This window comes from Theropithecus gelada, chromosome 16 (assembly GCF_003255815.1).
Source record: "Theropithecus gelada isolate Dixy chromosome 16, Tgel_1.0, whole genome shotgun sequence".
In the NCBI taxonomy this organism is placed as follows: domain Eukaryota; kingdom Metazoa; phylum Chordata; class Mammalia; order Primates; family Cercopithecidae; genus Theropithecus; species Theropithecus gelada.
The window spans coordinates 74,309,678-74,337,074 of NC_037684.1; the positions used below are offsets into that span (position 1 = coordinate 74,309,678).

Genomic DNA, 27,397 nt, shown 5'->3' on the forward strand with positions numbered 1-27,397 from the left:
AAAAAAAAAAAAAAAAAAAAAGTAAATGGGCAACAGACATGAACAAATGTTTCAAAGGAGAAGACAAACAGATGGCATATAAGCCCATGAAAAGAGATTCAATGACATTAGCCATCAGGAAAGCACAAGTTTAAACCACAGTAAGATATGACCTACCTATCAGAATGTACAAAAAAAAAAAATAATAATAATAATGGTAACACCACATGTTGGCAAGGATGTGGAGAAACTGGATCATGCACATATTGTTGGTGCGAATGTGAAATGGTGCAGCCACTCTGGAAAAAGTTTGGCAGTGTTTGAACACACGACTACCAGGACCCAGGAATAACACTCTTGGGCATTTATGCCAGATAAATGAAACCTGATGTTTATATACATATGTATATGAAAGCTCATAGCAAGGTTATTTGTAATAATCAAAAGCTGGAAACTGCACATATCCTTTAATCACTGAAATGGTTAAGCAAAGTGTGGTATATCCGTACCGTGGAATACTAGTCAGCAATGAAAAGCACAGACCATTGATCCATGAAACAACTTGAATGACTTGCTGGAGAACTATGCTAAGTGGGAAAAAAGGCCAATCCCAAAAGTTTATATACTACATCTTCCATTTATATAGCATTCTTGAAATAGCAAAATTGTTGAATTGTAGAATAGATTAGTGGTTGCCAGAGGTTAGGAATGGTGGTGGGGGGAGGTGTGGGGATGGCTACAGAGAGGGAGATCTTTGTGATAGAACAGTTCTGTATCTTGACTGTAATGGTGGTTACACAAATCTCTATACATAGTAAGGATGTAGACACACACACACACAAATAAGTGCGTGTAAAACTGGTGAAATCTGGCCGGTGCAGTAGCTCACGCCTGTCATCCCAAAACTTTGGGAGGCCAAGGTGGGAGAATCACTTGAGGCCAGGAGTTTGAGACCAGTCTGAGCAACATAGACAGGCCCTGTCTCTACAAAAAAAAAAAAGAAAAAGAAAGAAAAAAAATTAGCTGGGCATGGTGCCTGTGGTCCCAGCTACTCAGGACCCTGAGGCAGGAGGACCGCTTGAGCCCAGGAGTTCAAGGCTGCATTGAGCAATGATTGTACATACCACTGTACTCCAGCCTAGGTGACAGAGCAAGACCCTGTCCCAAAACAAACAAAAAACTGGTGAAATCTAAATAAACTCCGTGGATTGCACCAGTGTCAATTTTCTGGCTGTGATATTATTGTATTATAGTTATGCAAAACGTCACTACTGGGGAAAACTGGGTGCATACAACCTTCCTGTTCATCAACTGCAGAAGTGTGGGGGTGGTGGAGGGGAGGGTGAGACCTTGGACTCCCTTCCTGAACTCCCCAGCCTCTGTGCATTGGTAAGAACACAGTGAGAAGCTGAGGCGGCTCAGAGAGGGTCTTGCAGGGGATCCACAGTGGCAGAGGGGCTATAAATGGGTCTTCGGGACCCTCAAAGCAGGGCTCCCCCGCTGGGACCACCTCCCCTCTCTGGCCCTGGGGCAGGGGAGGGATGCAAATATGTGTGCCTGTCCCCCCAGGGCCACTATGTTCAGTAGCATAAAGCCCTTGGGGGGGGCCTGTATGGCAGAGTGTAGGACTTCAGGCTTGAGGGGTCAGTGATGGGGACCACAAGGATGCTGGGCCTAGGAGGCCAGTCATTGTCCAGGGCAGTGGACTCAGAGGCAAGGAGTCCTGATGGGCCATGAATGGTGGAGAAGGCCTTGGAGGAGGAGGATTTGAGGGCGCAAGGCCTAGAGATGTCACCAGCCTACCGAAGCAGCATCCTTAAGGGCCCCAAACCAGCCCCATCCAGATCCAGAGCAAGTATGGGGGATGGGAGGAAGGGCTGGGCCTGGTGCCTGGCAGACTGGCTGCGGCACGCGATGGGGTGGGGGCTGTTTGTTGGGCCAGGTTTAATGGGCTTTGCTGTCCCACTCTCAAAGCCTGCCTTCAGATGTGGTCTCCACGCTCCCCATAACCAGGGTCCCAACCCCAGGGGACGCTCAGCAGAGAGCTGGGCCTGACCCCAGCCCACAGCTGCCCTCTTGGCCCCTCCCTGCCCTAGGGTTCAGGTCGGGTGCTGCCCGCCACGCAGAAGCAGTCTGGGGACCCCTCCCAGAGGGGATCAGGGCTCAGGACTGAGAACTAGGTACCTGCTCAGGAAAGGCCAGAGGTTGGATCAGTCAGTGCTCTATCCCTGCCTGGGGGCTCCCAGTCCACTACCCTAGACCTATTTCCACAACTGGACAGCTGGAAATCTACACAGCCGCACGGACTTCCCGCCACACCGGCGAAACTGGGCACAGCCAGGGTTGATCCAGGATCACCAACAGACCCTGGGGGCACAGGGGGTGCCAAGGCTGTTGACCAGCTGTGTGACCTCAGGAAGAACACTGTCCCTCTCTGGGCTGGGTGTTCCAGGAGCTCTTGGGCTTAGGCTTATGAGCTTTTCGGAATTCGGGCACCAGGGGACAGTGGGCAGTGCGCCCGCCCCAGGTCTGTCTGCCTGTGGAGGGGTGAATCAGCTTCCGGCCCCGCCCCGGGCGGCACGTGACTGCAGGTGGCGACGGTGGGGTGGGCGGGGCGGCCCTGAGTCACCGGTGCTGCCCCGCCCGGCCTCGCGCCGCCGCCGCCGCCGCCGCCGCCGCGTGTGCGCCGCGCTCCGCCCGTGCCCACTCGGTAAGCAAGTCACAGCCGCGCCCCCGGGATCCCGGGTCTTGCGGGGCGCCGCCGCCCCACAACCGCACTTCTGGCTCTCCTGGACCCCTCCCAGAGCCCCGTCCTCTTCAGGGCAGGCCTCCTGGGTTGCCGGCACCTGGGAATTTTAAGACCTCTCCCTTACCCGGAAGCCCTCGGTTTGCGGGGCGCCGCTGTGCCGGGGCCGCCTCCCACTCTAAGAAGCTACTGGGAAGTTCCCCGGCTGCCCTAGTTTCCCTCAGAAGTTGCCAGGACTTCAGGCAGCTCCGGAAATCTGGGATGTGGGTTCCCTGTCCCCTGCACATAGAGGCACGCTGAGCCCTGGGACGTGGCCCACGGCTCCCTCTCTGCTGTTACGATCCCTTACTTTCTCCCCATTCTAGTCCAGTGCCCCCACCTCATCTTCCCAGTCCCAGCCCCAGCCCCGTCCTTCCCACGCCCACCTGAGTTCCCGGCCCCGCCCCCCGCCGCCCCTTCCCGCGCGGCCCGCCCTCCGCGCCGAGCCGGGCTCATCAGGTCTTTCCCGCAGGTTGCTCATGGGCAGAGGAGCAGAGGCCGCGGAGAGGCCCCCGAGCGCGCGGTGCCCCAGCCGGGCCGGAGCTAGGAGCCGGACCTTGCCCACCCACCCGCGGCAGCAGTGCCCGGGCAGGCGGCACCATGGCCTTCTCCCAGGTGCAGTGTCTGGACGACAACCATGTGAACTGGCGCTCCAGCGAGTCCAAGCCGGAGTTCTTCTACAGCGAGGAGCAGCGGCTGGCGCTGGAGGCCCTGGTGGCCCGCGGCCGGGACGCCTTCTACGAGGTGCTCAAGCGGGAGAACATCCGAGACTTCCTCTCGGAGCTGGAGCTCAAGCGCATCCTGGAGACCATCGAGGTGTACGACCCGGGCTCTGAGGACCCTCGGGGCACGGACCCCTCCCAGGGGCCCGAGGACCACCGGGTCGGCGACGGAGAGGAAGCCAGCGGGGCGGATGGGGTCCCCACCGAGGCTGAGCTGCTGCCCTCCCTGGAGTACTGGCCCCAGAAGTCGGACCGCTCCATCCCGCAGCTGGACCTGGGCTGGCCCGACACCATCGCCTACCGCGGCGTGACCCGGGCCAGCGTCTACATGCAGCCCCCCATAGACGGGCAGGCCCACATCAAAGAGGTGGTGCGGAAGATGATCAGCCAGGCACAGAAGGTGAGGCAGCGTGGGGACTCCGGGAGCCAAGGCCCAACCAGCGACCGGACCCCTCAATACAGGCTCACTCAGAGCCCCAAACGGGAGCCCAACATGGGCTTCTAGGGATCTCTGCTGTTTCCCTGGCTGCCTCCTAGGTGGAGGTTTCCTCCCCACCTTTGTGGGGATCCGCAGTTTCCTTGCAGGATAGGGTTCCCAGGTCCTAGCCGGTGACAGTGGGCTGCCCTGTCTCAAAGGGCCTCTGTATTGTTGCGGGGTGTTTCTGGTTCCCCAGAAGAAGGGACCAAGATAGGGTGGAGTGGGGAGGGGAGGAACCCCAGGGCTTCCTCTCGCTCTCCCTTAGAGTGTCTCCGATTCACTGTGAAGGCCCCCACACACCGTGAGCTCTCTGGTGGGGAGAGCTTTTGTTGCGGGGTGAGGGGATAGGCATGGTCCGAGTCCATCTGAGACTGGCCTGGAGGTCCTGGTTCAACACTGCCTGTTTCCTAGCTGTGCTGAGCAACTGGGAGCAGATTGCGCACCCTCTCTGAGTCTCTTTGTGAGCTTTGCAATGGTGGAAACTTTCCAGGCCAGGATGCACAGGTGAGGACAAAGCCTTCTTTGGCCCTCCCATTCTCCACCCCTTTTGGGCTATGCAGTGCCCTAGCTGTGGGGGGCCATTCTTGGCTGACACACCATCACACATTCTCAGAAGGGGTGTTTGCCACTTGCAGAGATAGCTAGGCCACTGCTGGACAGCTGTGACCATGAGCAGGTGCTAATGCCTGCTGCACGTAAGTACCTTCTCATCGTTGCCAAGCACATCTTGACTTGATAGATAAAGCTTACCTAGTGAGCTGTGTTGAGAAGGGGATTCTGAAGTCAGGTCTGGGCCTCAGGTTGTGGGATGAGGTCTTCCTTGCTGGGTCTAATCCCTTTATACTTCCAGTCCCAGAGCAGAGCAGCCAATTGCACAAGACCAGAATGCTGGCTTCAGAGACCATCCTGGCTAACTGACAGGGCCTTGGGGAAGTTTGTAGGCAGAGAAACCAGAAGTGGGTCAAGAACTGATGAGGTGACCCCGGTGGCTCTTGGCCCTGGCTCCAGTTTCCAGGAAGGTGGAGTCCCTGCCCAACAAGGGGACCAGCTGGGTCAGCTAGCTGGGTCGGGGTGCCTGGTCCCCAGCCTGACTGCTCTCAATTCACTGACTGACCCTGGGCAACTTTGAGGCTTCGGGTTTTTGGTCTATAAGATGGAGGTGGTGCAGATAAAAGCTGCATCTTTGGCTATTGTGAAGATGGAATATCGGGTGACAAAAGTAAGGAAGGAGTTAGAGGAAGAGGAGGAGGAGGGGGAGGAGGAAGGGACTTTCATAGTTTGCAGGCTGAGAGACCCGCCCCACACCTGCCATGGTGTGTGGGAAGTGCTGCTGACGTCTGTGACTGGTGGAGATGACTGGCTGGAGGCTAGAGAACCCAGTCTCCACAGAGAGCCTGCTGGGATCCCATTACCCAGCCTCCACTTCCATCTTGAAAACAGGGAAACCGAGGCCCTGGGTAGGGGGACTTGCTGTGCCAAGGTTCCCACTCCTCTGTGCCTCCCCTCCTCGTCAGAGACAGGAAGGAGGCAGATGGGAACAGCCAGAGGGTCTCCTCTCTCACAGACAGACAGATTCCCCACCCAACGATGGGCCAGATAGGGGCTCCCAGGGCCAGGGCTTCCCCTGCTGACTCCAGGTTCCTCCCTGAGTCTCTGGCTACAGCTGTGACCCAGCCACTCCATACAGTCTCATGGGCCACCTGGAGCTTCCTTTGCTTCCCATAAAAGCCCCACAAGGTTATTAGTGTCACCTAAGGTGACATTGCCTTCCTTTGCTTCCCACAAGGCTATTGCTGTCACCTGTCTAAGGTGACATAGCCAGGAAGAAGCTGGTCTCCAGTTTGGGTGCCAGTCTGTCTACACGGCCCCACAGTGAGTGATGTCCTCGAGCCTCAGACAGATGGGCCCTGCTCTCTGCTTTCCAGCCCTCAGGATGGGGCATTCACTGCTGAGACTGCTCCCCACTCTCAGACCTCAGCGCGTCCTCAAGCGTCCCAAAGTGGGGGCCTCAGAGGCAGTAGAGACTAAGCCCCTCATCTGACAGACAAGGACACTGAGGCACAGAGGACAGGGATTTGTTCATGACTCCACAGCATTGTGGTGAGCCAAGCCCCTGCTTTCTGCCCTGGGCATGTCCTTCCCTGCCACATCTGTCCTGGGACCCGTGGCCAGCATGGCATATGTGGGCGGGGATAATAACAATAGCAAGTGCTGATTGAGTGCGAGGCGCTTTATAATCTCAGCTAGTGTTATCTGTCCCATTTTTCAGATGTAGAAACTTGTTAGTCCCTGCCCAAGGTCACCTAGCTAGTTCTCGGGTGGAGGGGTGGGGATCAGGCCTGTGTTTCCCTCAAACTCTAGGCTACCCCTCATGCCCTGGCCCTGGCAGGACAGAGTGACAGGCCGGGGCTGGGAGGGGCAGCTCATCCAGGCCACTGCAGTCCTCCAGCTATCCTGCCCCGGCTGCTTCCCAGGCTCACAGGGGCAGGGCCGGGACGCTGACAGATGCTGACGGTGCTCTTTGTCTGCCCGCCTGCCGCCTGCCAGGAGCGCTCCCTGCCTTATCTCTTCCCATGAATCACCTTTCGTGCCCCTGCTCCCGCCTCCCCTTCTTACTCTAGTATCATGTGGGGAGAACTCTGCCTGCCCCCTGCCTGGGTTGGGGATCCCTCTGCCTGGGCCCCCTCGCCGCACACTGGCCCCTTCCCACCGGGGGCTTCAGGCTGGGGCTGCTGGGGTGAGTCAGGACAGCCCAGCCCGCCGCCTCCTCACTCACCTTACCTGTTGTCAGCACAACAGGCAGACCCTGGGGCAGGGAAGTGACACAGCACTCAGGGGAGCGGCTGTGTTCCCGTCAGGACTGCTGTCAGTCCCCCCTTCCTGCCCCCGCCGTTCCCAAATGATTAGAATGGAACTAGTGGACAGCAGGACTAGGAGCCAAAAGTCCGTGCTCTGCCTCCGCCTAACTGTGACCTGGAACAAGCCCCAGCTCCTCTCCAAGCCCCAGTCATCCCATCTGTAAAATGGGTACAGGTCTTGAAGACTGTTAGGGGCCCCTTCAGCCCTGATACCTTGCTGCCTTGCGATCCTAGACTCCCCTGGGTCAAGAGGCCGGTGGGTCCCGGGTCTCACTCCCAGCACCTTGTGCCCTCCGAGCCTAACCTCCAGCCCTAGTGGGCTCCAACTCCAAGATGGAAGGTCACTGCCTGCCCCTCCCCCAGCCCCAGGAGCCATGATTTATCTGGGGAAAAACCTGCTGTGGGGTTCCAACTGCATACCAGAGGACGGGCCTGTAGGATCACGCCTGGGAGGGGCGAGCCCCGGCCTCGCTCGGCTGCAGCCTGAGAAGGGGTGAGGCTGGGCTGGGTTGGGGCTCCCTCAGCGAGAGCTGGATGTAGATGTTCCAGCTGGTTCCTCCAGCAGGTGCTGAGCCCCCCTCAACCTGACACGGCATGGGGGCCCTAGCAGGATCCCTCACCAGCCCCAGGGTGAGGCCCCAGGAGCAGGGATGGATCACACCTTCCTTATTTCACAGCTGAGGAAACTGAGGGAGGGTGAGGCGCCGGTGGCCAGGGCCAGAACGCTGATCTCTGCATGCCAGGCCAGGGCTTGGGAACAGACCCAGAGAAATAAAGTCGAACCCAGGTTTCACGATGCCTGATTCACCCCACATTTTTTCTGTCAGGTCCCTGCCTTCACACGCTGAAGTCCTGGCCCACAGCTTGGCTCTGGGAGAATAGAAGCAGCTTAATGAGGTGCTTACTAAATGCCAACCCCGTGCCAGGTGCTGAGCGGGCACTTTACCGTGCTGTGTAATCCTCCCCACCACTCTGGAAAGTAGGTGTTGTCTCCATTGTGCTGCAGATGAGGAAACTGAGGCTTGGTGGGGCCCGGAGGTGGCAAATAACTTGCCCGAGGTCACAGAACTGATATCTGGAGGGACTGGGCCCAGACCCCCAGTCTGCAGGCCCTGAGCACCCCCCATTCCCTGGAGAAGCAGTGTCACTGTTCCTTCTGAGCCCTACCCCTGCATGGGAGCACCAGAGCCTCGCTGCTGGATCCTGTTTACTGATTCAGGACAGTAAAAGCATTTTTTTTTTTTTTTCCTTTTTGAGACAGAGTCTTGCTCTGTCGCCCAGGCTGGAGTGCAGTGGTGCAATCTCTGCTCACTGCAACCTCTGCGTCCTGAGTTCAAGCGATTCTCCTGCCTCAGCCTCCTGAGTAGCTGGGATTGCAGGCGTGCGCCACCATGCCCAGCTAATTTTTGCATTTTTAATAGAGACGGGGTTTCACCATATTGGTCAGGCGGGTCTCGAACTCATGACCTTGTGATCCACCCGCCTCTGCCTTCTGCTGGGATTACAGGCATGAGCCACTGTGCCTGGCAGTAAAAGCGTTTTCATGAGACTCCTTGGCAGCTAAATACTGGGCTCTCTGGAGGAGAGCTGGGATGGGGACTCACAAGAACAGGGTGAGCTCTGTGGCCTGGGGACCAGGAGGAAGGCCACTCATTGCATCCTTTAGCGGGGCAGTGCCAGGACAGCTCCCCACACTGCCAGAGGCCACAGGTGGCCCAGTTGGCTCCTTGGGGGGCCCACAGCTGGCCCAGGCTCCCACCACAGGTCAGAGAGTGGGTGGGGAACCATCTGATAAAGGAATCCCAGGTGTTAACTCCTATGCGCTCCAAAGTCTCCCTTCCCTGCGGGCGCTTGCGTCTTAATTAAGAGTTTCAGGATAGTCGGGAGCAGCCCTTCGAGGAAGAAGCTCTAAGGAGAGAGTGCCTGCCCGTCTGGGCAATCCAGTGGGAGAGGCAGCTGCTCAGCCACCGGGTTGGCCTCCTTCCCACGACCCCAAGAGCCAGGGCCTACCATCATGTTCATATCACAGCTGGGGAAACTGAGGCTCAGAGTCGGCTGGGGCCTTCATAAGGTTACACCAAAGGTCTTAGATGTGGCTGAACCTGGATTGGGTCTCGCTGGTTGGAGAGGGTCTCCCTGAAGCTGAGGGTCCTGGCCCCTGGGCCAGCAGAGGGTACTGGTCCCACTTAGCCACTTGCATGCTGCAGGACTCTGGACCTCAGTTTCTTCACTTGTAAAATGGGGATCAGGCCTTGTCTTGAAGCAGTGACAGGAGCATCCAAAAGCACTGCGCTACCCTCTGCCTTGCGAGCAGCTGGGGAGAAAGATGGGGTCTCGCCCTGTGCCATGGCCCATGTTGGCCCCAGCCTGGCAGGCCCTAGCCTGGGTGGGCTGTGCTAGTCCCCTTTAAGGGTCTGAATGACCCCTGGCCTCCAGTACCTTGCCAGGTTAAATGCCACGTGGGGTCGTGGGAAGACAGGCGTCCATATTACTGGGACCCAGGCATGAGCCCCAGCTCTGGTGTTATCTTTAGTGGTTGCTCGGAGATAGTTGCTTGGCCTCTCTGACCTTCTGTTCCTTCCTCCTCCGTGTCATGGTGGTGCTAACAGCTAACACCTGCCTCATAAAGTCATCGTGAGATTTAAATGGGAAAAAGTGGGGTGTGTAAAACACTCTGTGTCTGGCATGGAGCTGGCATTGGTAGATGCCAGATCTCTCCCATCACCTCCTCCACCTTCACTCCTCACTCCTGTCCTGAGAGCTTCTCTCTGGGAGTAGTCGGGGGGTGGAAGTGGTGAGCTCGCTGTCCTGGCAGAAGTTCAAGCAGGGGCTCAATGGAATGCAGCAGACAGCATGTGGGCACCAGGTGGCCTGGAAGCCTCAACCCTGCCCTGGCGTGCTTTGTGACCTTGGGCAAGTCCTTTCCAAGCCAGGCTTTCTGGGGCATTAGGATGCTTGATGTCCCCAGTGTCTGTTGCTCTTGGACCCTGAGAAGCTGAGGTTTTAAAGGCTTTTGAATCCGTGGTTCTGAGATTTTCCTGTTTGAAAATTCTCAGCTGGTGCCATTTGCTGCCCACATGGGATGGTCTGGTTGGCTGGATCCTGTGCCTGCAAGCCTGGAAGCTCTGAGGATTCTGAAGCTCCTTGCGGCCAGCGGGAAAGGATCTTGCCTTCTTGCCTCATCCACAGGGAATAGCCTTGGTCACCTCATGGCCTTTCTCCAAGCTCTGCCAGCCCCTTGTCTCTGCAGTATTCCTGAGCCATGGCAAGGTAGCTGATGTCCGTCTGGGGGAGGTAGGAGACTCAGGGTAGTGCCTCCATGCCACTGGGCTAGGCAGAGCCTCCTGGTCAGAGCGCTCTGGGCATGACTAGCTTGGGCTTCTTGACCCCGACCCACTGCAGCCATTTGGTGCTCAGAAGGCCTCATCTTCCTTTAATTGGCCTTAATGAGGCTTCAGTCTTTTTTTTTTTTTTTTGTTTTTTTTTTTTGAGACTGAGTCTGGCTCTGTCGCCCAGGCTGGAGTGCGGTGGCCGGATCTCAGCTCACTGCAAGCTCCGCCTCCCGGGTTCACGCCATTCTCCTGCCTCAGCCTCCCGAGTAGCTGGGACCACAGGCGCCCGCCACTTCGCCCGGCTAGTTTTTGTATTTTTTAGTAGAGACGGGGTTTCACCGTGTTAGCCAGGATGGTCTCGATCTCCTGACCTCGTGATCCGCCCGTCTCGGCCTCCCAAAGTGCTGGGATTACAGGCTTGAGCCACCGCGCCCGGCCGAGGCTTCAGTCTTAATAGTCGGTGGGGAAGGTGTTCACAGAGCTGATGAACGTCAGAGGGGAAAGGGACCTCAGAGTTCATCCAGTTTCACTCCCCGTGTTACCAAGAAGAGAAACTGAGGCTTAGAGTGGGAAGTGACCCGCCACAGACCACCCAGGGGAGGCATGGCAGAGCCAGGGAGGCCCAAGCATTGACCTTGCAGACAGTGCTGAGGGTCAGGTATTTGTTTCAGGAGCTGAGGTGGGCTCTGGGAGGCTGTGGGTGGGTTCAGAGCTTGGAATGGACACAGGGTCCCCCGTTAGGAGAAAAGCCTAGGAACAGGAGGCCTCTGCCACTAGTTGACAGGGTGGCACTGGGACAGTGACACCCCCTCTGGAAAACGGGAGTGGCCATCACCACCCCTCCCTGTCTCCAGAAAAGGGACACCTGTATGCGTGCCAGCTGGTTGACCTAATTATCCTTGCTCTGGCTGGGGTCAGCATTTGTTACCAAGTACACAGACTCCCTTTACCCTGGGAGGCAAGATGAGACTGTTAGCTAAACTAGTCTTCTCGGTGACAGGCTTTCAGAGCCACTGTATGGGCAAACTGGTTTGGAGATTGCCAGGAGGTGGCAGGGAGCACCACCCAGGGATCCTAGGAGGCCTTCCTAACCCAGAGAACCTCCTTGGTCCTCTTCAGATGGCATCTCACTAATCCTGCCAGCCCCCTGCAGGGGAGGAGGAGGGGAGGGGGAGTAGGATCATGTCATGAGCATAGAAAAACTGAGGTGCTGCAGCCACGTCTGTCCAAACCGTGCTGCTGGAGGAGGGGGTTGCAGCTGGAGGAGGGAGTGCAGGTCTGCTAGTAATGAATTCTCTCAGCTTTTTTGTATCTGAAAAAGTCTTTAGTTTGCCTTTTGTTTTGAAATGTATTTTTGCTGGGTATAGAATTCTAAGTTGATTTTTTTTTTCTTTTTCCATTTAGTGCTTTAAAGATATTGCCTGTTGTCTTGTGGCTTGCAGTGATTCTGATGAGAAGGCCACTTACTTTGTTCCTTGACATGCAGTTGTCTTCTCCTCTGGTTGTTTTTAAGGCTGTCTTTGTTACTGACTTTAAGTGATTTGATTATGATGTGCATTGGTAGAGTTTTTTCATGTCTCTTCTGCTTGGCAGTCATTGAGCTTCTGAGACCCATGGATTTAGTCTTTTTTTTTTTTTAAATTGAGATAGAGTCTTACTCTGTTGCCCAGGCTGGAGCGCAGTGGCACAATCTCGGCTCACTGCAACCTCCACCTCCTTGGTTGAAGCAATTCTCCTGCCTCAGCCTCCCAAGTAGCTGGGATTACAGTCACATGCCACCATGCCCTGCTAATTTTTGTATTTTTAGTAAAGACAGGGTTTTGCCATGTTGGCCAGGCTGGTCTCAAACTCCTGACCTCATGTGATCCACCTGCCTCTGCCTCCCAAAATGCTGGGATTACAGGCATGAGCCACTGCGCCTGGCCTTGGATTTAGTCTTTAATCAAATGGTAGAAGTGTTTTGGCCATTTTTTTTCTATTTATTTATTTATTTTTGGTCTCTCCCTCACTCCCAACCCTTGTACCTTCTGAGACTGCAATTACACATATATTGGATGGCTTGAAGTTGACCCACAGTTTGCTGATGCTGTGATTATGTTCTTTCAGTCTTTCTGTGTGTCATCTTGGATAGTTTCTACTTACACGTCTGCAAGTTCACTAATTTTCTCTTCTATAGTGTCTAATCTGTTAATTCCACCAGTTATATTTTTAATCTTAAATGTTGCATTTTCACCTCTTGAATTTCGATTTGTTGGCTAAAAAAAAAAAATCTTCCACATCTCTACCTAACTTTTTGAACACATGGAACACAGTTTTAACTGTTTTCATGTCTTTGTTTGCCAATTCTAACATCTGTGTCATTTTTTGGTTGATTTTGATTGTTTTTTTTTTTTTTCTCATGTGCATCATGTTTTCCTGTTTCTTTGTGTGTCTGGTAATTTTTAATTGGATACCAGGCATGTTGGATTTTATGTTGTGGGCTGCTTGTAGTTTTTGTTTGTTTTGTTTTCTCCTTTAAATATTTTGGATCCTTGTCCTGAGATGCAGTTACGTTACTTGGAAACAATTTAATGCTTTTGTGGCTTCCTGTCAAGCTTTATTAGGCAGGTCCAGAACCGACTTCACTCCAGGGTAGGAGTTGCAAATTATGGACCCTGGGCCTGTTGCCGGCTTTTATAAACAGTAGAACACAGACATTTATTTATGTACTTTGTTTGGCTGCTTTTGTGTTACACCAGCGGATTTGAGTAGTTGTGGCAGAGAACATATGGCCCTCAAAGCCTCCCATATCTACACTCTGGTTCTTTAGGAAGTTTGCTTATGCCTGGTCTAGGACTTATTTGTCCACTGCTGAGGCAGTGTCCTTCTGAGGACCCGCCTGCAGGCCCTGTGTGTTAGGAGGGGTTTCTATTCTGGCTGGGGGCACATACACTATTCCTGGTCCTGCGTGAGCACCAGCGATTGTTCCAGCCGCCCCCTTCTGGTGGTTCTCTGCTCAGCCTCCCCTTTCCGGTGGTTCCCTTCTCAGCCTCAGTAGTTTCCTCACGTTCGGGTGCTGCTCGGCCATCAGCCGAAGACCCCAGGGCGACCCTCTGCAGGTCTCTGGAGTTCACTCTGTGCACCTCTCCCCGCTGCGGCACTCCGTCCTGCAAATCCTAGCTGCCACACTCAGAGTGAACCCTGTCTCCTCAACTCAGGGAGACCACAAGACTCCACCGGGGCGCCCCTCCCTGTGCTGCAGCCTGGAAGTAGGGGGGCAATCCTAGGGTTCAGCTGGTTTGTTCCTCTTCTCTCAGGGATCGCTGTGCTGATTGAAGCCTGTTGTCCGTGGCATCATAGATTTTATCCGGGTTTTTTATTGCTAAGGCAGGAGGGTAAATTCCATCTCTGTCATTCCATTATGGCCGTAAGTGGAAGTTGAATCCAAGGTCATCATGGCCACCACCTCAACCTTTAGGACAGTCTGCTGCATTCCTGTGAGCAGCCCTGACACGTCACTTACAGCCTTTCAGCTGACCCGGAGGGAAGTGAGACGCTCCTGGCCTGTTCACCCCAGAGGGAGCCGTGGGTCTGGTGGGATGGGACTTGGGTTAGTGGGAGGACGAGGAGGGTCCGTGCAGCTGCTGTTTGTGCATCCCATGCTGGGCCTTCACCTGCATGAATTCACTGTAATTTCCAACAACCTTGTGGGTGGGGATTGTTACTGTCCCCGTGAGGAAACAAAGGTACTTGCCCACGGCCATGCAGCTTCCCAGGAGGAGCTGAGATTGGAGCCAGCGGGTGCGGAGCCCGTACTGCCACTGCCTGGGCATCTGCCATCAGAGCTGGAGAATATCGAGCCCTAAGATGAGAGACTGTCTCCATCCTCTGCACTTCTCAGATAGGCCTAGGGACTTGTCTGCAGTGTGCACAGTGTCTATGGCTGCTTCAGGGCTCCAGGCTCTGGGGCAGGCTTGGGGGTATCTGTCCTCCACCTGCCTGCAGCATAGTGAGGAGGGAGAATATGGCCACCTCTCTGCTCTCTCTTTGTAAGGCTTGTCATGTGCAGGTTGGAAACTGTCCCCTCTTACCCACTCTTGGGACTCAGTCCTTGGGGAGACTCCATTGCTGTGCCTGAGAAGAAATTCGCAAGTGATACACGCTCAACCCAGACAGGTCAGAGTGACAACACGGGAGGCTGGGGCTGCACTGGAGTTGGGATTTGAAGGACAGGTAGGAGTTGTCTGGGCAGATGCAAAATGGGCAGGTGGCAAGGAGAACAGCATGTAGGAGACAGCTTGAGGCAGGACACATCGGGGAGAGGGGTCAGGACGCGTCCGGGAGAGGGGTCAGGACACGTTGGTCAGGACCCCCCTGAAGAGGTGCTGCTGCAGAAGCCGGGCCTGCGCACCCATGATTTCCCACCATGTTCGGAACCAGGCCAGCCTGTCTTGCCCCTCCCCTCCTCCCCAGGTACCTGTGTGGAGACCTGTTCTACCCACTCGCCCTGCGAGGGCACTTCTGCTTCAAGAGTGGTTCTGTGGTCACAGGAAGGCTAGGAAACAGCTGTTGTGGGTGTCAGGAGCCACAGGCTGTTGTCGGTACCTGTGAGGCAGGAGCCCTGTGGGGAGGCAGGGAGAGGGCGGCCACCAGCACTTCCTTTCCCAGACCTGTGGGCGCAATGAGATGTGCTAGCCGCCCAGACAGGCTCTGCCGGGCACCGGGCAGGGAACAGGAGTTGGGGTCCCTTGGCAGGAACATCAGAGACCAAGGGCCTTGGACATCTTGTCCACCTTCTCCTTTGGACAGATGAAGAAACTGAGACCCAGAATGCAGGTGTGGCTCGCCCAAAGCCCAGCCTAGAGCTCAGGCGCCAGGGCTGGGCCCACTCCGCCCGCTCCACCCGTGCTCAGGGGGGCTCCAGCTGGGGCTGAGGGAGATTGAGGCGCATGCCTGTGCTCCCTGCCTCTGTGACCTAAAGCCCTGTCCCACCCGCAGTGCCCGCAGCCAGCGTTATGGGGCTTCAGGCCGTGTCTGCTGGGGGTCAGTGGCCACAGGTGGGGTACTCCTTTGTGTGAGATGCTGTCACCCCTCCACCCCAGCTCAAGCCGCTCCGGTCACTGCCTGGGTGATGGAGGTGCTCCTGGCAGAGCACTGGGGATCCCTATGCAGCACCACCTTGGACCAGTGCCCTCCCCTCTCCCAGCCACAGTTTCTGCATCTCTCACATGGAGGCAGATGTTCACCTGTCCCAAGGACACAGAGGGACACGGGGGATTCGAGACATAGGCAGAAGACAGGGTAGAGAGGGCCGGCGGATCCACTGGGGAGGGAGGGTACAGCATGGGAGGAGGTGCTCATAGGGCGGGGCGCTGGAGGGCTCACGCATATGGACGCCCCTGGACAGACATGCAGGAGGCGTTTGGGCACCAGGAGCCCCCAGGGAGAGGCCTGGGCTGGGGCAGGCGCAGGCTCGCTTTTGGCTCACTGGAGCCCAGTGCCCATCCCACATCCCTGCTGGTGTCCCAGCACGTGCAGCCTGCCTGCCTCTGCCCCCCAGGTGTGGCCGTCCTCCCACACCCTGCCATCTTGGGTCATCCTCCCACAGCCTGGCAGGAGCCAGATGGTTGTCTTGGGCATTGCACCTCCTGGGTTCTGCAGCTGCATCTTTGAGGCCTCAAGGCTGCCCAGCAGAGGCCTGTCCATCAGTAAGATGCACAGGGACCACTGGGCTCCCTCCTTCACCTGGGAGCTGGGCTGTGTGGCCTGCGCGGCCTGCACAGATTACAGACTGCTGGGCTGGGAGCTGCCCATCGGCTCTGACAATGGGGCCTGGGGTGCAGGACACGCACGTGCCCGCCCGCCATGCCTGCCCCTATGCCAGCTGCTCACATGGACGTGGCTGGTTCCTGCCTCAGGAGCAGAACAAGCTCAGTGCTGGGACGCAGGCCACCCGCCTCCTGCCCAGTATGGCCCCTGACATACAGCAGGCAGAGCTGGTCTTTGGAGTCAGCCTCCCCTCTCATTTCCACAGCCCTTGCCCTGCCCAGGACCTCTAAGGGGACGTGCAGGCTTGGGGCCGCGGGAAGCATCTGGTACTTTTCTTGACTTGGGCCAGCTCTGCCAATGTGTGAACTGGATGGAACCACAGGGGCAAGCCAGGCCCATATCCCCACTTGACAGATGGGGAAACCAAGGGCCCAGAAGGGGCTGTGGTCCCAGGTGCCCTGATTCCTGCAGTCGTTCCCAGACCAAGCCAACTGGTCTTGTTCTCAGTTGATAACAGGTCTCTAAGACCTTCCTCAAACCAGGCCCCATCCTGGGCCCAGACAAGGGCTCTGCTCTTGCTGAGCTCACAGTGTCACGAGTGAGCTGGGCCTCCCAACAGAGTTAGGCAAGGTAGCAAATGCCTCTGTGCCTCAGTTTCTTTGTCTGCAAGATGGGAAGAAGAACCACTGCCTCCCGGTGTGCTTGTGAGGACTGAACAAGGTAATAGTTGTAAAGGCTCCTTATAAACCATCAAGCAGCCCAAGGGCCCAGGACTGGCGCCCAGTCGCTTGCACAGAAGGTGCTCTGGGTGGGGCAGGGCCCTGGGTTGTAGCCTCAGTCATGGACTGTGATCCCAGCTTTCCTGTGTATAAAATGGGAAAGGGCATGACAGGACTCAAGAGCCCCCAAGAAACCTTTGTGACTCCATGGACAGGCCAGGCTATTGGGGGTTGCCTGTGGAGCACCAGGCACCCCCTCCCCATCCCCAGCATAAGCTCGCACCTGTTACAAACCCATCTCTGACCACGCCAGGCACTGAGCCCAATGCCTGGGGAGAGCCAGCGCTGTGGGGGGATCCATTTTGGGGTGCAGGCCCCAACATATCCAACCTGACAGCAGATGGTCCCTGGATCAAGCACCCTGCTGGCTGAGGGCAACGTGGGGAATGGCGCACATGGCGTGGGTCCTGCTGGGGCACGTCCCCCAACCCAAGCCCAGGGCAAGTCCCCATCTGCCATGGTAGGCAGGCCCTGAAGCTCTCCAGGGAGAAGCATGCCTGCTGCGCCCTCATTAGGCTCTTTTCCAGGGTGGCACGTGAGGCTGTTTGCCTGCTCAGAAGTGGCTTAACCAAGGAGATTCCGGGGCTGCAGTGGCTTTGGGTCTGGGAGATCCCAGGCAGGGAGGACCCTGCTACCATCACACACCCCTGCCCAATGTCTCATCACCCTTGACTGGTGGCTCAATCCAGGGTCATGGTGACCAGCCCGCATTGTGTCTCCTCTGCCCTCTCATCCGCCCCCTCTCCAAGCAGTCTCTGGCCTTCCTTGAACATCTCCTGGGTCAGGGAGTGAGCTCCCTCTCAAGATCCCTGTCTAACCTGGGGCAGCCCTGGGGGCAGCAAGTTCTTCCCATCTGGTGCCAACTCTGCCTCCCCTGCCAGTCGTAGACCCTGCATCAACCAGCTACTCCCTCTGCCTCAAAACAGCCCTTCAGAAACAGAGAGATAGGGAGCAGTCATCTCCGCAGAGGACAGAGAGAACCCTAGGCCTGGGAGTTCTGTGAGTCTCAGCTGGTCGCACACCTCCGCTTCTGAGCCCCCACTGTCTGGGGGTGGGGACCGCTGTCTCGCAGGCCCTCCGAGACTAAACATCCAAGGCAAAGGGCTGGAGATCAACCCTGACCTGACTCGGAGGTGGATCCAGGCCCTGGCCCAACTTGCTTTGTGACATCCAACAAGCCTTACGACCTCATTGAACCTCAGTTTACCCGGCTGCATGCTGGGCTGTCACCACCATGGTGCCTGTGAGAGGCTGCAGGAGTCAGACTGACAAGACCCCCTGTAAACGATAACGTGCGGGGTGACTGTGGGAGAAAGGCAGCAAACAGGCATCACCAAGCCCCACCCCGCACCGCCCCCAGTCGGGCTCTTTGCAGGTGCTGCGGTATTCAGGTGTGCTCAGTTCTCCTGAGAGGTGGAGCCTGATGTAGTGATGAGAAAACTGGGTCCAGAGAAGCCAGGTGTCTTGCTCAAGGTCACACAGTGAGTCTGAGGCAGGGCAGGTATGGAGCCCTCCCCTCTGCTGGAGTTTGGGCTTTGGTGCCAGATGAACGATGGGTGTCAGCAGGGGCCTGAGGCCCAGGAGGAGCCCAGATGGGCCTGCAGGGGCCAGCCTGGTGAGCTCACTGTGGGGCGTGCACACACATCCCCAGCAGGCTCCAGACCGCCTCCATCACCCTGAATCTCCGCATCCCAGCAAGGCTGACTTCTGTTCCCTGGCAAACCTGGGTAGTCTGTAGCCTGACTCTGTCCCCAGCTTGCTGTGTGACCCAGGGCAGGTCCCTCGCCTCTTCTCCAGGGGGTCCTCAGACCTAGGACAGGGATGGTGGTGCCAGCCTCGGAGGGTGGGAGGGGTGGGGCCGCCCAAAAGCGGGACATATGTCTGCCTCAGCAGTGTGGACGGCTGTGGCCAGGCACAGGCCCTGGCCTGACTCCCTCTTCTTGCTGCCCAGGGACAGGGAGGGGACTAGGTGTGAGAGAGGCCTGACAGTCACTGAGCCTCACTGGGGCCGGGCCCATATCACCTCATCCTGTCCTTCTGCATGCTCCACCTCACACCTTCACCCACCCAGGATCCCTGCCCTGTTGGTGGTGCTTGGCTGGGCTGGGGGTAGGTAGGTATACCCTGACCACTGAGGCCCCACCCTGAGCCAGGTCCAGCAGGTCACCTGCTGTGGGGACAGATATTGTCAGCTGACAGGAAGAGCACCTGGGTTTAGGCACTGGCCAAAGTCCACACCAGCCCAGGAATGCAGGGGAGGCCCCAGGGAGCCGCCACACCAGCTGCTGCCCTTCCAGTCATTGACACATCAGGTTCATCTCAGCATCCCCAGGTATTACAAGGAGGGCAGAGTATAGCCGGCCCTGGCCTGGGAATGCACCGACACAGGGCCCCTGGGCTGAGCCCAGAACTGGGACTGCAACTAGAACTTCAGGGCAAGAGAGGCCCCTGGTCCTGGGCCTGAGGCTCCAGGAGTGGGGCCAGAGTGGGCACCCATGAGAGGCTGATGGCACGGGAGGGCTGTGCGTTCTGCCAGGGCACCCTATCCCCACTGCTGCACCGTCTGACAGGCCCCAGTCTCTCTTCTTGCTCCCAGGTGATAGCTGTGGTCATGGACATGTTCACCGACGTGGATATCTTCAAGGACCTGCTGGACGCCGGCTTCAAGAGGAAAGTGGCCGTGTACATCATTGTGGATGAGAGTAACGTCAAGTACTTCCTGCACATGTGTGAGCGGGCCCGAATGCACCTGGGACACCTCAAGGTGAGCACGCTCCTCACTTGCCTGGGTGACTGGAGGGCAGGGGTCATTCAGTCTGTCAACAAACACTTGAAGTACCTGCCTGCCCAGGACGGAGTCCTGTGCCAAGCACTGAGAGTCCAGTAATTCTAGAGCCTCCTGCCAAGCAGTCACCTAGCCTCTGCTTGAATTTCCTGAGGGACAGGATACTCACTACCTCCAACGTGGCAGAGATAAGATACGCATTGATGAGGTGCTTGCTGACCAGGTGCTGGAGCTCATGCCAAGTGCTGCATCATGTTATTTCAGAGCAGCCCATGCCACATCGGTTATCTGTTTGCTTGCATATCTCTGGTGATAGTGTGCTCACTCCTTCCTCAGGTAGCTCGTGGCCTTTCTGGAGAGCTTCAACTCCCAGAAAGAGCTTCAACTCCCAAGTCCTTTCTTGGGTTGGGCCAAAATCTGTCTCCTTAGAATGTCCATTTACTTGGCCGGGCGCGGTGGCTCAAGCCTGTAATCCCAGCACTTTGGGAGGCCGAGACGGGCGGATCACGAGGTCACAAGATCAAGACCATCCTAGCTAACATGGTGAAACCCCGTCTCTACTAAAAAAATACAAAAAACTAGCCGGGCGAGGTGGCGGGCGCCTGTAGTCCCAGCTACTCGGGAGGCTGAGGCAGGAGAATGGCGTGAACCCAGGAGGCGGAGCTTGCAGTGAGCTGAGATCTGGCCACTGCACTCCAGCTCGGGCGACAGAGCAAGACTCCGTCTCAAAAAAAAAAAAAAAAAAAAAGAATGTCCATTTACTTGTTTTAGGATCTGACTCAGACGGAGGAAGCTCCCTGAGGCGGAAGTCAGGGAAAGCTTCCTCGATGGCTGCTCAGTTGAAGTGAATTTGAGGCACAAGAGCAGAGAAGAAAGAACCTTTGGGGTGGGGGAAACCACAGAACAGAAGTGGATCAGAGAAGGCTGCCGATGGGGTCAGGGTGGGCTGTGGTTCTTAGCACTGCTTTGCTCTGTGTCCTTGGGCATGTCACCTCCCTTCTCTGGGCTACAGGATCTTATTGGTCCAACGCTCTTCTGCCCAGACACCCTGGCATTTGGTGTCTGGAGCGCTCCTTCTGCCAGCCATTGCTTGGCACCTGCTGTGTGCAGAGCGCTTCCCTGAGAGCAGATCAGCGTGCGTGATGACGGTGAATACTTCTTTTTTTTTTTTTTTTTTTTTTTTTTTTTGAGACGGAGTCTCGCTCTGTCGCCCAGGCTGGAGTGCAGTGGCCAGATCTCAGCTCACTGCAAGCTCCGCCTCCCGGGTTCCCGCCATTCTCCTGCCTCAGCCTCCCGAGTAGCTGGGACCACAGGCGCCGCCACCTCGCCCGGCTAATTTTTTGTGTTTTTAGTAGAGACGGGGTTTCGCCGTGTTAGCCAGGATGGTCTCGATCTCCTGACCTTGTGATCCGCCCGTCTCGGCCTCCCAAAGTGCTGGGATTACAGGCTTGAGCCACCGCGACCGTGCGCCAGGCCCTGTCACAGGCACTTTGCGTTGGTTAATTTAATCCTCACAACATCCTAGTGGGATAGGGGGTTGTTCCCATTTTGCAGATGAGGGAATAGAGCCACATACCCCGTGTCACTGCTAGTAAGTTAAAGATAGTGGGGTAGGGGCCAGCACCAGACCCTTGGGCTCAGCACCAGCATCTGACAGGTCAGAATTCTGCAGGTTTCAGGCTTGTGGTCCTAGGAGAAGGGGCACCACCAGTCTGGTTAACAAGGGGCCGGGCTCCACGACTGTAATTTGTCAGCATTTGTCAAGCGCGCCCACCCCCGCTCTCCAACCCCAACGCCTCCGGCTGAGTCCTTTCAAGTGGTTGTGAGCACTCCGTGGTGAGTCTCTAGCTCTTGGGACATTTTTAATGTGGTGTCCCTGGTGGGTTGGCCCCAAGCCCCACGCCCACCTCACTCCCCGCCGCGTAATTAGCGCAGGGAATCGATTCCGGTGGCAGACAGCTCATGCCGGAGAGAGCCACAGTGTGGAAAGGCCACTTTGGAAACCTGACTGCAGAAGGCCTGGCCCTGCCCGATGCCCAGGAAGAGACCCCAGTGGGGCCCCACCAGCACCGTGCCCCTGCCCCAGGCCCAGCGAGTGCTTTACTCTTCCCCCAGTGTGCAGACGCAGGCAGGGAGCAAGCCTATCGGTTTGGAGCAGGGACCCTAACCTGGGACCAGCTGCTCCAGAGACCTCGCCTTCCACCCAGTGCCCCCAGGCCCCTTCTCAGCGGAGAAGCCCTGGGTGCTCCTCTGCTTGCAGAGTTCTGAGTTTCCAGGAAGTCGGAGGCAATGGGGCAGGTGGGGGGCCTGGAGTGCCTGGGACTGAAGGGGCCTTGAGGTCATTCAGATGAGGCTCCCACAACACAGATGGGGAAACTGAGGTCCGAGGGAGGCCATGCCTTGCCCAAAGCCATTCCCAACAATTTAGGGGTGGCGCCTAAAAGCCAGTAGTGAGAAATCAGCTCTGATAAGGAGGATGCAGATCCCTGGTACTCAAGCAGCAAATAATAAACAATAACTGCAAATAAGAATGCAGAGCATCAAAGGATGAACTTGATCCCTCATATTAATTTCTCTCATCCTTTTTATTGGCTCAACCAATCTTCTAGGACTCCCACCCCACTCATTCACACCAACTGCTCAACTATCAATAAACCTAGGAATGGCCGTCCCACTATGGGCAGGGGAGGTCATCACTGGCTTCCGTTATAAAATCAAAGCCAACTGCCAGCGCAGCCTGCCCTGGTGCTGCCCGCACGGCTCACTGGCCACTGACCTGCCGTGGGACCTGGGCGTGTGGTTCTACCTCTTGGGCCTCGAGTGCCCCATGGCCGTAGTGATACCTCACGGGGTTGTGTGAGGGTGAAATGAAAGGAGATGGTGGTTGTAAAGTGCCCTGTGTGCTGAGGAAAGTTATACAGCTGCTGGCAAGAACCATACATTCTAAACCCCAGGCCCTGGACTGGGGCAGGGGCTTGGGTATGAGGCCTGCCCTGTCCCACCCCCAGCCCTTCCACTGGCTGTGACCAGCCAGGCAGGGGAGGGCAGCTGGCACTGCAGGTCCCTGGCCCAGCCTGCCCTGCTCGGCCGTCTCGCTTCCCCAGGGAAGGTGGCAGGGTCTGTAAGGTGACGTATCCAGGAGCTAGAGGCCTCCATGGGAAAGTGTGCCCTGGCTTCCTCATTCTCGCCTCTGAGCTTGCCCTTCCACAGCCCTGGGCGGGTGGCCAGAGGCCCTGAGAGCCCAGCCCAGTCTAGTGTCACCCTGTCGGAGGGCCTGCCTTCCCCACCTACCTCCCTCGCCTTGGGCTAGCTGGGCCCAGACCTGTCCCAGGAGCACTTCCTTTGCCGATAATCCCTGGGCCTGCCCTCAGCTGCCGCCACCCCTGCCCAGCTCTGCACCAACCTGCCCCAGCTCCTTCGGGCCCAGGGTACAGGTTTTCTGGTAGGGTCATCCTTATGACCTTGGGGTGTCAGGTGCCAGTTTGGGGGTGATAGCAGGAGCCAGTCCTGAGCCCCAGCTGTGCCACTTGCATGGTAACCTTGGGCAGAGTCACTGAATCTTTCTAGGCCTCCATTGTCTTGTCTGCAAAATGGGGATATGGTCATTTATTTGTCAGGGCTGCTGTGAAGAGTGAAGGAGGCCATTTGTGTGATGGGCCTTCAGTCATGAGCTGCCTTCCCATCCTGTCTTTGGCTGGGGACAGGCACGGCTCCGCCATGAGACGCAGCTCTGGTCTGAGTGCTAAGCGGCTTTCTTTCCCTCTGTGCCAGGGTCTGGCCGTGGTTCACCCTGACTCGGCTCCATCCTCCTGAACTTGGAGCCCACACCAACACACTCCCAAAACTCTGCCCTGTTGCTTGGGCCGAGCCCACTCCTGGTCCCCAGGTGAGGTGGGAGCAGCGTGCACCAGCGTCTCCCCAAGTGTGGGGCTCCCAGCCATTCCTGAGCACCTCAGCCAGTTGCCCTGGCCGGCCCCTGATGGCCTTCCAGGTGGGAGTACAGAAATGATCACCCCAAATGACAAATGGGGAGCAGGCCTTGGGAAGAGGGCCAGACCTTTCACTGCCACCCTCTAGGGTCACAGGACCAGGCCGCATGACTTGGCTGCTTTTGGGGGTGATACTGGGTGTGGGGGGATGCTCCCGGGCTAACAGGAGACAGGCTGGGCCTGAGGCTCCCAGCTTAGGACAGACAAGAGCCATGAGATGCCTGGGCCATCTGAAAAGCTAGTTGGCTTCGTACAGCCAAACTGGAAAAACTAGCAGCCCCTGGGCAAAGGCCAGACTGTTTCCCATTTCTGGTGAACAAAGAAACATCGGCTGGATGGCCATGGGAAGGCATGCGGTGAGGACGTGAGGATCACTGCCGCTCAGGCCGCATGCTGGACACGCCCGACGCAGCCCTTACGCTGCCCAGGCTCCCCTGGTCCCCGGGGATGCCTGGGTCTTGCTGTCTCTACTTGGGCCTGGGTCTGTGATGGATTCAGGGTATAAGGCAGGGGTTCTCGAACGGGGGGATTCACTCTGCCGAGGGACATTTGGCATTTTTAACCGTCACACCTAAGGGGTACTACTAGCATTGAGTGGCCAAGGATGTTGTTAAGCATCCTACACTGCTGGGGACAGGTCCCACACAAAAGGGGACATGTATCAGTTGCTCAGAGGCTGAGCAGCCCTGGCCTAGGGGAGAGAGGAGCTCCTCAGACCAGGGCCTTGGAGCCAGGCTGGCCCTGCCCCTTCATGCCGTCACATACTTTGGGCCAAATGTAGTTCACAAAGGGCCCACCACCCCAACTTCACAACAGCCTGGAGAAGGCCAGGGTGAGTGTTGACCGCCCTTCCCCACCCTCCACAGAGACTGAGACAGGCTCTGTAGAGGAGAGCGGAGGCTGCTGGGGGCCAGCACCTCAGGCAGCCAGGCTCCCGCCGCCATACTGGGCTCTGTTCTTGCATTCCTCACACTAGGCCTGGCCTGGCCTCAATGTTCCCAGCTCAGACCTGGTCAGGATGTGTCTCTGGGCCTCCCCACTCCTCTGCTGGGCCAGGAGATGCCGACAGGGCCCTGAGGAGGTGGGTGATGAAGAAACCCCGTCCTCAGTCCTGGCCCAGCCCAGGGCTACTGGGAGACAGTGGGCAGGTCACTTCCCCTCCCTGAGCCCACCAACCACCCACCCCATATGGCTGACAGTCTTGGCCTCCCTGGGGAGTCTGTGCCTTCCTGAATATTTTGTGGTCCTCTGTGTTGGTCCCCCACAGCCCACCGTGCCACTTCCAGTTCATGGGGCACCCACTGGGAGCCAGACACTTCCCCTGGGTGGGCCCCGCCTATACTGTGGCTCTATTCAGTCCTCACAGCAGCCTTGCAGCACACGGATGAGTAGGCCCTTTCATAGATGAGAAAACTGAGGTGTGGAAAGAGAGGCCTTGGCTGGCGTCCGTTTGGTGCTAGGACTGGAGCCTGTTTGACTGGAGCTCAGGAATGCCTAGACCCTAGACCCACTCTGCTCCAGGGACACCTGGGCTCAGCCCTCTCTGCGTCCCACCAGCGGGTTTGGTACAGTTGGATCACGAGTCCTTTAAGCACATGTGGCCTAGAGGCCTGCGGGGATTGGGGGCAGGGTGCTGTAGTTTGCCCCAGCCCTGGAGTCCCCACCTTGCCACCCTCTGAGAGCAGATGAAGCACCGCCCAGCCATCCTCTCCTGCCCTGACTCGCCCTTGACGTCCTCTCTTACGTATGAGGAAACTGAGGTCCCAGAGGGTCCAAAGACTTGCCCAGGGCACCCCTCTTGGGTCAGCCCCGGCGTCCCTCCACCCATTTGCTGTCCTCTGCTGGGGATGTCCCAGGAGCTCAGAGACAATACGGCTTTGTGGGATCCTCCACCTCTGCACACGCGAGCCCAGAGTCTTGAGACGTTACCTCATCCAGGCCAGGCCCCGTGGGGTGGGGCCCATCCAGGCACAAGCAGGGGAGCAGGTCACGAGGCAGGAGGTGGGGGGCCCTGCTGCAGGCCCCCACCTGCTGCTGAGCCCCAGGTAGAACGGGCCTAAGAGTTGGAGGCCCGCCCTGCTGTGTGCTAAGGGAGACTAAGGCCCAGCAAGGGCCCGAGACTTGCTTCAAGTCACACAGCGAGTCAGCGGCCCAGCCAAGGTCTGCGGCTCACATGGAGTCTGAGTCACTCTGAGATGGAAGTGGTGACTTTCCGAGCCCTCATCAGGACAAGGTTTGGGATGGGTGGGGACAGACACTGTCCAGAGGGGTCCTGATGCTGGTGGCCGATTTTCCAGGCTAAGGAGGGGCCTGTGGGTGGGCCAGGAGCCCGCAGGAGGCGATGGAGCTGGGCTTGGTTGGGCTCAGTGACAGGGAAGGCCTTGTACCTCCTCCAGGATCTTTGTCTGACTTCTCAACCCCGAGCGTGCTCCGTGTTGGGTACAAAGTCACGAGTGCTAATTGTCCTGGGCCATGGCCAGCTTCCTGCTGAGCTGGCTGTGTGCAGACCTGCAGCGTGCAGGGCGGGGGGGCGGCCGGTGAGGGCGGCCCAGAGCAGAGCTTATCTGCCTTCTGCACTGGGCCCTATGACAAGGTGATCGTTTATCCCACGGGTGGGCATCAGACAGGGACTCACCCACGGCCCACACCTGCCCACCTCTGTGGTTGCTGGCCTGGGGCCACCCCAGCCGCAGGGGTCTGGGACACGGAAAGGACTGGCGGGGCAGGAGGCTGGATGGCATGGCGGGCGGCTCTGCTCTCTCAGGCTCCGCTCCTCTCCCATAGCATTCGCTTCACACACCCACTCCCTGATGCCAGAACTGCTCCTGAGATGCACACCCAGCCCCATGGCTTTTGCTCTAAATCCTCCCATGGCTCCCTGTTGGCCCCAGGGCCAAGCTCAGGCCCTTAAGAAGGTGCAGGGTCTTTTACCAGGAAGCCCGTCCCTGCTCGCTCTGCAGGCTCCGTCACCCACCCGTCCTCCCCTGAGGTGCTCTTGTATAAAGGCCTCTCATCCTGGCCTTTGAGTCCCTTCCCTGGAATGCTTCCCCACCTCCCCCTGTGACCCATGTCGTCCTTTCCTGGGAGCCTCCCGGCCAGCCCTTCACACTTCGGGCTACTCCTCTGCAATCCTGGGCATTCAGCTCGTTTTTGTTTACCCTCCTGCCTCCCCTTCACCTCCCGGGGGGATCCTCATCACAGGCATCTCTGTCTGCAGCTGGGGGCCTCGGCAGGGGTTGATGACTGCGTGAATGAGTGGGGTGAATAAGCTGGGGCCAGTGAGTGGGTGAGGGGACAGACCAGTAAGTCACAGCTCAGCCTGACTAAGAATATGTCATAGCCGAGAGCCAGAAGCCGGCACAGAGCCCCTCGGGAGGGAGTGAGACTCCCATCACAGGAGGCATGCAGGCAGACCAGTCAGGAATCCCTGGAGTTGGTGTTAAAACTGAGATTCCCCGCCTGACCGCAGGTCTCCTGAGTCAGACCCTCAGGGCACCCAGGAGCATTTCTTAAAAACTGCCCTGGACACGGGCCAGATGAGCCCCAGATCCCCTTTACACCTGAGATTCTACTGCGGGATGCCCTTGGCCATCCTCGACACCTGGGTTTCAGCCAGGCTCGCCCTGCCCTTCCTGGGGTCTGCCGTGCCCAGCACCAGCCTTTACCATGTGCTCCTCCCTCACAGCAGGCCCTGCTACCAGGGGAAGGGAAGTCAGCACCTGGAACCTGCAACACACAGACCCTTGGCAGCTCCAGAGACTCCACACTGGGACAGAGGGCCCTTGTGTGGCCAGGGTCCAGGAAAAGGCTGGTGACAACCTGGCCTTGGAGCTGAGGCAGTTGAGGGACCCGCTGTGCTCCTAATGCCCAACGAACCCTCTTCTCCTTGGGTCGCATCTCCCTTTGCCACAGTCTCTTGAGGGCCTTCCTGGTCTGCTCCTG

The 27,397-nt window shown here is 57.5% G+C and overlaps 2 protein-coding genes across 5 annotated transcripts in view; one reads left to right on the plus strand and one right to left on the minus strand.

Moving 5' to 3' along the window:
- Positions 1 to 27,397, minus strand: part of SLC5A10 (solute carrier family 5 member 10) — a 73,325-nt gene that overhangs the window by 15,762 nt on the left and 30,166 nt on the right. The window lies entirely within an intron of this gene.
- Positions 2,595 to 27,397, plus strand: part of FAM83G (family with sequence similarity 83 member G) — a 35,256-nt gene continuing 10,453 nt past the window's right edge. The window contains exons 1-3 of the mRNA XM_025363277.1: positions 2,595 to 2,689; positions 3,237 to 3,886; positions 19,278 to 19,445. Of these exons, the coding sequence (XP_025219062.1) occupies positions 3,365 to 3,886; positions 19,278 to 19,445 (690 nt within the window). The 5' untranslated portion in view covers positions 2,595 to 2,689; positions 3,237 to 3,364. The remainder of the gene's footprint in view (positions 2,690 to 3,236; positions 3,887 to 19,277; positions 19,446 to 27,397) is intronic.